The sequence below is a fragment of the Lycorma delicatula genome, chromosome 2 (genome assembly GCF_047948215.1).
Source record: "Lycorma delicatula isolate Av1 chromosome 2, ASM4794821v1, whole genome shotgun sequence".
In the NCBI taxonomy this organism is placed as follows: domain Eukaryota; kingdom Metazoa; phylum Arthropoda; class Insecta; order Hemiptera; family Fulgoridae; genus Lycorma; species Lycorma delicatula.
In genome coordinates, this window is record NC_134456.1 from 116442418 (window position 1) to 116452492 (window position 10075).

The window sequence follows — 10075 nt, forward strand, 5'->3', positions numbered from 1 at the left end:
CATTAATTTTGTTATTCTCAGTCTCAATCCTGGGACAGAATTTGATATTATATAGTCTGCTAACATAATGACAGAAATTTTAATAATTACTAAGTTATTATTTTTAATGGCTTGTTTTACTAAATGAATAAGTCATATTTGTTCCTGAATTTTAACTAGTATTTAGTTTAATGAACTATTATGTATTAAGTTGTTATGTATTAGTACAATAGATTTCTGTGTGGTGCGCAGGATGAAAGTGAAAACTACTTGAATTAATGATGATTTAGTAATCCTAAATTTGGGTAATATTATACAAAATGTATGCCCACTATCTGCTCTCATTATTATTAGTTTCAATCTTCTGGAGTCAGTGTTGCAGATTCCATTTCTCTATCTGTTATTTTACTTAACCATATATCCTTTCTTGCTTAATATTATAGCAAGGTTTGTGCCTACCTAGATCCCTTATTTAAATAATAAAAATGGTATTCATATTTTTAAAAAAGTATTCTGTCTGCTCCCAGGTGATAGTAAAATCTGATTAATGCCATTTAGATTTGGGCTAATTCAATTAAAAAAAATTTTTTACCACATGTGTAAGCAAGTTAATCCCATTACCAAGCTAGGATTAATTGTTTAGAACCTAGTTAACATGTAGGACTGATTTCAATTATAGCTAAGTAAAATAATTTAACTAATGTACTTGTTATAAGTTAATTTTTTTTCTTTTATAGTGATGGAGGAATGCTTTTGACTGCTTCAGAAGATAAGTCGGCGAGAGTTTTTTCTCTTTCAGCACCAGATAGGTGAAGTTTAAGTAAATAAAAGATAAAAATTGTGCTATAATTTATTTTGAAGGTTGTTGTATTGAACTGTAAAAATGTGAATTATAAATTACGTATTTAGGCAGATGTTCCCAGAATTTTTATTTTTATGTAGTTATTTAAGAAAAGTATATAAATATACTTATCAATTTGTTTTGGAAGAATATATTTTATTTCTTAATAATTTTTTGTATTTATAAAATAAATGGTAAATTTTAACCAAAAAAAGGATGTAATTGGTTAGTAGTAAATAAATTGAGTCCAGACAGAATTTTTATTTTTAAAACTGTTATTGGTTCTTCACTCAGTTTGTCTGAAAACAACTGAATCTAATTTGCTGTGGCCTTTGGTTCCTTTCTATAAATTATAAAAATAGAACTGGATGAATTTCCTCAGAAAATTTCCACATTACATTGAACTATCAGATCAGAAACTTTGATATCAGGTTACTCCTGAATCTTTTAAATATTTGTTTCATGAATGATTAATTAAAAAATTAATTAGTTTTGGGTAAATAATTTGTGAACACTAAATTATATATATTTAAAATGAAGAATACGAAGCCAGCAAATAAAATTTGAATATAGCACATTACATATATCTGTTTTCAACACTGTGAATGTTGGAAAAATAGTAACATTCCTCACTTGGGAATTACTTTTAATTATTTAATTTTACTATATTTAGCATTATTCAAAGTGATTGTTCAGTACTTTCTAGTTTAATTTGTAAGCAAGTTTAATTTCTGCTTAAAACAGCAGCTGTTTCTGCTGTTCATCAATTGTAAATGAAAATAATATCTTTCTTGGTATAATAAAAGGTTCAATTTCAGGTCAAAAGATTTACAACTCTTCACTCACTAGTGTCAACACTATTGTGTTTACAGAAGCATTAATGGTTGTGAAAATTAAGGTTTTTCTGAGCTTAAACCTTGTAGTTCAGCCTTGGTAAGTATAATTTGCTTGGCTGAAATCTAAGCCTATCTATTTTTTAAGTATGTGATTACTTACAAGAAACTAAAGAAGCATGCACATGTTATCTACAATGATATTTACCACCCTCTCAACTAATTTAATCTATTCACTTATTACTTTTATCCAGGAAATTAAAAATAAAAACTTTTTTATTGAGAAAAATTAATATTAGGGGTAGCATTAAGCATTATAATTCAAAATTTTTATTATTTTTTTTAATGAAAGAGATTTTTTCTGTAGAAGAAAAATTTACAACCTGTTTCTTCTGATGAAATCATAAGTAGATATCATGATAATATGAATATGGTAGATATCACATGAGAGAGGGCCATCCAATGACCCTGTAAGAACAAACGCTAAACATTATAATAACAGAAACATCCAATATACTTATAGTAATAAATTAAGATTCAATAAACATTCACTATGTCATAACACTTTTATCCCTGGGTTCTATAACTTGTCCAATTTATGGATCACATGTGTCCAAGATATTCAGTTTGCATGCCATGTTTTTTATCAAATAGAAGATCCTCATGCGCATGTGAACAAAAGCAGATAAAGAAATGAAAAATTAAACACAGTCATAAATAAAAGGCTGACAAAGTAAGTGAATATAGCTAACTGTAAAGCAAGAATACAACAAACAGTAATAGTGTTAAAAAAAATAAGTAGCAACAACTGAAATAAAAAATAGTAACAGGTAAATGCACAAGGTAAAATAGTACAAAAAAAAAATGAAAATAGAGTATCTTCAATGACCAAAACTAAGTTCCAATACATGAACTCTTTTCAGTTGTCTGATGTCATCACCATTGTCTCGCAGGTTCAAAGCAAGGGGATTTACTCATCTATTTAGTCTTAACCATGTATTTAGAACTGAAAGGTCATCTCATCGTATTCATGTATTTCAGAATTCCTGAAGAACCAAGGCAGTTGGTCACTTTTCTCAATATCTTGTTCTGTGACCTTTGAATCACTTTAATATTACTGTCACTAGTCATCCCCCAGAGCTGAATCTCCTATACATCCATACTGGTTTGAAGAAGGTGGTATATAGAAGGACCTTATTAGACAGCGACAATTGAGCATTCCTATCCATTAGCCAATACGTGGGCTTGAATTTCAGGTCAATCTGTTTCTTCTTTACTACATGACCCCTCCATGTCATGTGTTGATCTAGGTGTAAGCCAAGGTATCTCACACTAGTTGTATAAGGAATTCCAATATTATGCAAGGAGACTGGAGGCAGTCGCCTCTTCTAGTCATAAAGATAGTTTGGGTAGATTTCACCAGATTGACTTTAATATTCCATTTGTGCAGCCACATATTAAGTGCATCCATTGTCAACTAAAGTTTCTCCAGGACTACAATCCAGTTATTGTTAACTGCTAAGATGAGTACATCATACGCTACAATGCAATTGCAGCAGATCCTGGACAAGAAGGTCAGCAGTATACACTAGGATAAAACCGAGCCCTGGGGTACCCCTATTTTCAGAGAAGTTAGATAGCTCTTGATTATACCTATGAGAAGTAACCATCTAAGTAACTTTGCAGAATCAAACAATAAGACTGAGGAAGGCAAGATTTAAATTTGAAGACTTGTCATTGGCCTGTTGTAGGTCTAAAAACGCTTCAGAGCTGTACCTCTTTCTCTCGAGACATGGATAATAACATTACATATTCCATGGTTTTCTCTATAGTTGAGTAGTCACTTCTAAGACTAAATTCATAGTCAGGTATTACATCCTCACACTCCAGAAATACATCCTCTCCTCATACGCCTCTTGAAGATCTTAGATAAAATCGGCCTGTTAGAAGAAACTTCCTGTGTGGGTTTACCTGGTTTTAGAATCATCGTCACCTGAGAAACGTTCCACAGAGGGAAGTGTTTCACTTGAAGAATCTCATTAGACAAGTTTCTTATTTAGAGCATAGCTGAAAACAGCAGCATAAATATCTTTACATCCCAGGAGCCTTTCTTATTTTTGCATCCCCTTGAGTTCATTAGATATACCTCTTCCAAGGAGAGTGATCTCATGGGCAGACTCAGAGAAATAGGGCTATTCAAAACATAAAAAATTTCTCCCTCATCATGTATCATGATTTGCTGTAGGTTATTTGTTGATAGAATTCTGTGGTGTGCTCATGTTACTGATTACTGAATAAATTAAAATGATTTAATTTGTAGTGGTACTTCTATTGGATTGAAAGGTTTAATTGATTTTGTTAGTTAATTTATTGCTTATCTAATCTATGGGTTGTTTGAAACACCATGTGAAGATACCTTGCCTACATGTTGGTCTTCTCAGCATTGCCACAAGCCATCCGACAGGAGTCCTTAAAGGAGGAGATTAGAGCAGTGACTGCCTGAATTTCTTCATAAGTTTCCATAATGAATAATCACTCTCTTGAGAGGGGACAGATTTTCAACTAAATACCTGAATGACTCATTCTCTATCTTCTAAACAATTTCTTTAAATTCTAAGCAGCTCTGAACAAAAACATTATTTTAAACAGACAAATAACATTTTTCAATTCTTAAGTGTATCCCATCCCAGTGATGAAAAATCATCTTGGGCACAGTCAACTGAGCTATCCCGGGAACCTAGGGATTCTTTAAATGCCATCTTACGAGCATTCTTTGCCTTTCCTTCTCAGTAGACTCTCCTTATACACCTGACAACCTTTATAATTTGCTGGATGATCCTGATGAAAAAGTGTACAGGTGGTTCACTTATAGCATAGCCCAGTAAGGTGCACTCATTTAATAAAAAGAAAGTACTTACTATATTTATAAGTAACAAAATTATCACACCAGACAAGATAAAATTGTTTACATAGAACATTCTTTCTTCCTTATCTGTTAGCCTCTGGAACCACCATAAGGTTCTACTTCAGAGGATGATACATATGATTGTAAATAAAGTGTAATCTTGTACAGAATCAGATTGACCATTCTTGAGATGTGTGGTTAATTGCAACCCAATCACTAAAGAACACTGGTATCCAAAATCTAGTATTCAAATTATATAGAACCTTATAATAAATAACTATCCTCAATTCAGTACTAAAATTAAAACCAAACTAACTCATCCAAGTCAGTTTATTTATTGTGGTAATTTTTAATATATTTTTGAGAGATAATGCACTTTGGTAGATATTTTAAAGATCTGCCAATAACTAATGAAAATTATATTATTGCTCTAGAATTATTAGAGGTATGATTTGAAAAATATTTAATTGCTTCTCATAATGCTAAATGCATCATAAGTTCAGATTCCATTAAAAGAGAATCTGTAGATACTTTGTCTAATTTTATTAATAAAATATCCTCGCATGTAAATTCACTTGAAGCAATGCAACTTCCTGTTAATACATATGAACTTATCGTAGTCCAATTTCCAACATATAAATTGGATTATAACACTAACATTATGGAATGGGAAATTGTTAAATCAAAGATTTCCCAACTTTAAAGACTAGAGTTTCTCAACACGAGAAGACAACTGCTGGAAAACATTAAGGTAATCACTTCAAATACGCAAGTTAATACAGGAAACAATGTCAAAGTAAATCACTATAATAATTCAACTAAAACTTTTAACAAATGCTTTACTTTATATCATAAACAATATGAAAGAAAAAAGTCAGTTTTTATTCAAAATTTAACTTAACCAATCTTAATTCTGTAATTCGAATCTATACTTATGAGGTTTGTAAATAATGTAATGAGAATGGTTCAGAAAAATTTTTTATTTACAATCCAGTTACACATGGACTGTATCACCTTTGAAATAGTTCCCTTGGGAAGCCACGCAACACTTCAAATAATTTTCCCATTTGTCATAGCAGAGTTGGAAGTCAGAATATTCTTCAGATGGTTGCTTACATTTTTTAAAATGTTTTCTACTGTTCCAAAATGGGGTTCTTTGATGTGTTTTTTATTGTTGGGAAAAGGAAAAATTCTCAGGGACTCAATTCAGGTGAATAAGGTAGTTGAGGAACTACAGGCATGTTTTTCTTTGTCAAAAACGCATTAATTGAGAGCATCCAGTTGTTTGATGGCTGGTCTCACACAGGCAACTCATTTTCGCAGTAAATATATTAATTTACAGTCTGTCCTGTAGGCAGAAACACCTTATGAACAATGCCATTACTATCGAAGAAACAAATTAGCATGGTTTTGATTTACTCATTTTTGCTTTTTTGGGATATGGTGAGTTTGAAGTGTACCACTGCTTGCTCAGGCGTTTTGTTTCTGGGTTGTACCTGAGTACAACCCAGAAAATGATTCAACCCAGAAACCAAGATTCATTCATCACAAGTAATAACATTTTTTTAGAAAATCGATCAGTTTCAATTTGCCCTAGAATATCGCAGCACACTTCCACCTTGTTTTTCTGTTCAACAGTGAGGTTTTTTGGGACGACCAATTTTGCACAAACTTTTTTCATGTTAATTCATTTGTCAAAATTTTATGGACAGTGGTATAGTTCAATTTCAATTGTTCTGCAGTTATTCTGACAGTTATTGCCGGTTGTACAGTATCAATTCTCTGATTTGCTCAACACTGTCAGCACTTTTTGACACTAAGTCTTCCAGAGCATGGATCATCTGCAGTTGCCAATGTAATGAAGAAAAAAATATCTGAAGGAAAGTTAAAAGAACATGATTCATGCTATTCTGGTCATCAACAATCCAGATGAGACAAGGGTCAAATGTCGAAAGGCATTTTATTACTTTAACAATTTTACAATAACAATAAACAGTATTCTAAGCATAATCCAGATAATTCAAATATCGATGATAATCATAACTTTCACAACAAGATGAGATAGTATTTATCAAAATAGATTGCGTAAGTTATCCTAAGAGTATATTCCTAAATTGAAGCATAAACATATTCGGCATCTGAAAGGCAAAGACTCTTAACCCCTAAAAAAGAATGATTTGATTTTACAAAAACCTACAGATGCCAATGAAAACCTTTAATTCACAACAAAGGAAACCGATTGTACCAAAAACAAATCTTAACATTAATACAAACGATAATAATATTGATAGTAAAAATAAACCTAAACCTTATCAAGATTTAAGGCCACAATCAAAACATTCAAACCAGGAACAAAGCTACATCAGTTATAGTGATGTACTGCCACTACCGCAAACAAATTCTTTTTAATCTATGCAATTATTATTTGTCATGACGGGCAGAGGTCTAGACCTGCATAACATTTCATTTTAATACTATAAAAAAAATAGTGTTATTTTTTAGCGGGCAGTATGTTCAGACTCTGGGCGTGTTATTACATATTTTTTTAAGGACTTTAAAATTTAAATGTCATCAGTTTGCACTCAGCTCCATAAGTTCACACAGCTCCTTTTGGATGCACTTGGCTCCTGAAAATTTAGCGGCTCTGTACACACTATATAAGCCAGCTCCGCACTACATTCAGGCAGTCTTCTTTCAATCTTCATGTTCTCAATGCACAAACTTACAAAATATAATATACTTTAACAATGTATCATTTATGGAATCATTAAAATCATTTATATACACTTATACATAATCTTGTATTATTCATTCAAACATTACACGATCATATCTAATTATAAAATGATAAATGTCCATATTTATTTATTGTTTGAACCAGTGGTAAATACATAGAGTAATTACCCAACAATATTGTCCCTCTTTCAATGAAAATTCACACATATTGAAACGTCATAAGGATAAGTAATAAAAAGAGAAATATTCAGGTAGGCAATTTTTTTGTGATGAAAGCATTGACAAATCTTAGAATTAACTTCATAGACCTAGTAAATCTATGATTAAACGTATTTGTGAAAACAGTCAAAATATCTATTCATATGATAAAAAATACTTGCAACTAACAGGATTTGTACTCCATTTATCAGAGTGAAATCAGTTGAGACAAAGAAATTAATTTTTTTCAGAATCAAAAATTTACTACATGTTTAATGATTACTTTGACCCTTTTTCTGAATTCTCTTCAAAATGTTTAACAGTGGTGGTTTGGATGAGAAAAGAAAGTACAAAAAGTCTTTTCCTGCTGAAAAGTTACTATATATCCAGAAAAATAACTTAAATGTATGAATTTGTTATCAATATTTTCAATGAGATTAATATCTCATAATGAGCGTTAATAATCTTCAAATGAGATTAGAACCTAAGTGTTTAAATTATTTCCATTTCCCTTAATAGCCATTATTATAGACTCATTTAACAAAATGGTACAGATTATGTTGAGGTCTCATTTTATAGCAAAATACATCAAAATTTGACTCGTCAATTCCGAATTTGACCACCAATGTTGTTAAAAATTTAAAACAAACTAATCATGGCTCAACACATTAAAGATGACAACAAAGTTGTTCGGCTGCAGTTTTGTGTGAAAATGATGGATAAAATTGCAAACAACAATACATTTTTGGACAATGTAATTCTTAGTGATGAGTCAATGTTTCACTGGCAACATAAACACCCATAACTGTTGAATGTAGATGTCCCTAAGGTCAATATTTTTGGTGCCCTAAGTAAAAAAAAGATACGGCCTCCATTCTTCCAAGAAGCAACCATAAATGGTATCATTTATATGGATATGTTTCAAGATTTTCTAATTCCTCAGACGATGATGACCAAGATGGATGTTATTAGTATGAGCAAGACAGGGCACCACCTAGAAGTCTGAGATTTTCTTGGTAATTGATTCCCAGCTTAGTGGATTGGTTGTGAAGGGGTCCACTCACTCCCCAGATTTTTTCTTGTGGGGTTTCATTAAAAATCAGGTTTATGTACCATCTTTGCCTGCTGATCTTGTTGAGCTAAGACTTCAAATTAATGCCACAGCTGCAGAGGTAACACCTGACTTGCTGGCTACAGTCTGGAATGAAACCGACTTTAGGTAGGATATATGTCGCATTACAAATGGAAGCCATATCGAATCAAAGTGAATGTTGGGTGACAAACTTGTGTTATTCTATGAAATGAGACCTCAACCAAATCTGAAAGTTATCTCAATAAATCTTTATATGCTTTTAAATATATGAAGTTTTTTTTTTAATCGTCCTTGTATAATACCTCATTTTAAATATACTTTGCAACCCTGTGGTTTAAGTCCCTGTAAAAGTATAAGTTATGTATTAAGTGTTTAGTAATAAAGTACTTACACTTTAATTTATCCTGCATCATGTCTTTAAATACATTAGTACTATATGGGACTTCAGATTCAGTCCATAAATAATATTTGCATTGTTCTGTTTATAGTTAATGTTAAGTTAACAAGGAAAAATGTAAAATTAAAAAATGAAACAGATTAATGGCGAGATGATTTTTTTTATGTTATATGTTTTATATGTCATATATTTAATATTAATTTGACTTCAAAATAAATGCTTCACATGGAGATTCTTAGATCAACATATACATCAACATTGTGTTTTCTTAATATCATTGTTTCTTTTCAAGGTGGCTATTGATTTTCTAATTCTGACAGCCTGTAGGAAAAAATGAAAAGTGTGTATATGCTGTGACATCTCTTTTCAGCTATTTCTATTTGTTAATAACTGTACTACTGACACTTAGTAGTTAATTTTTGTTTTTTTTTCTATGGTCTCTGGGGAACAATTTTTCTTGCAAACAGTGAAAGCCAATATGTTAAAATCTAAAATACAGCACTGCTATCAGAATATATGAAACTCCTATGAAATATTTTTCATTCTGCATGGTCAAAAACTGAAACTAAGAATTTAGTCACCAATACAGAATATTAAATTAAATGACTGAACCCTTTTAATTACATATTTCAGTTCAAAATGAATAAACAGATTGTGAAAAAAAATTAAACAATAAAAGATGTCAAAATGATTAAACAACAATAGCTGAACTCAAGAATATAATTAAGGGGTTTTTTTTATTATGAATCTAATCAACAAATTTTCAGAGTTAAGTACACAGAATCGTTTTTATTTATCAATGTGTCACAAATGCTCCAATCAACATCAGATATTAATATACCCACAAGCATGTGTGTCAAACACATAGCTTGGTTCAACTACAAGCACAATACCACCACAAACAAATTACACGTTAACCATGACTATTTTAAACATATTTATTTAAAAGCAAGAGTGGCAACTGATATATAAGCCTCGAACAGCATTTTACTAACTTGAATCGATTATAATTTTATACGCAATGTGCTGCATTGTTTACACAACTTAATCCAAAATAAAGAATAAATAGTAGTGACGTGGAAATATACCTACT

The 10075-nt window shown here is 31.1% G+C and overlaps 1 protein-coding gene across 2 annotated transcripts in view; it reads left to right on the forward strand.

Moving 5' to 3' along the window:
• Window positions 1-1077, forward strand: part of LOC142319159 (angio-associated migratory cell protein) — a 39441-nt gene extending 38364 nt beyond the window's left edge. For both annotated transcript variants that reach the window (XM_075356134.1, XM_075356135.1), the window contains one exon: window positions 717-1077. In XM_075356134.1, coding sequence (XP_075212249.1) covers window positions 717-792 — 76 coding nt within the window. In that variant the 3' untranslated portion in view covers window positions 793-1077. The remainder of the gene's footprint in view (window positions 1-716) is intronic.
• Window positions 1078-10075: the final 8998 nt, after the last annotated feature.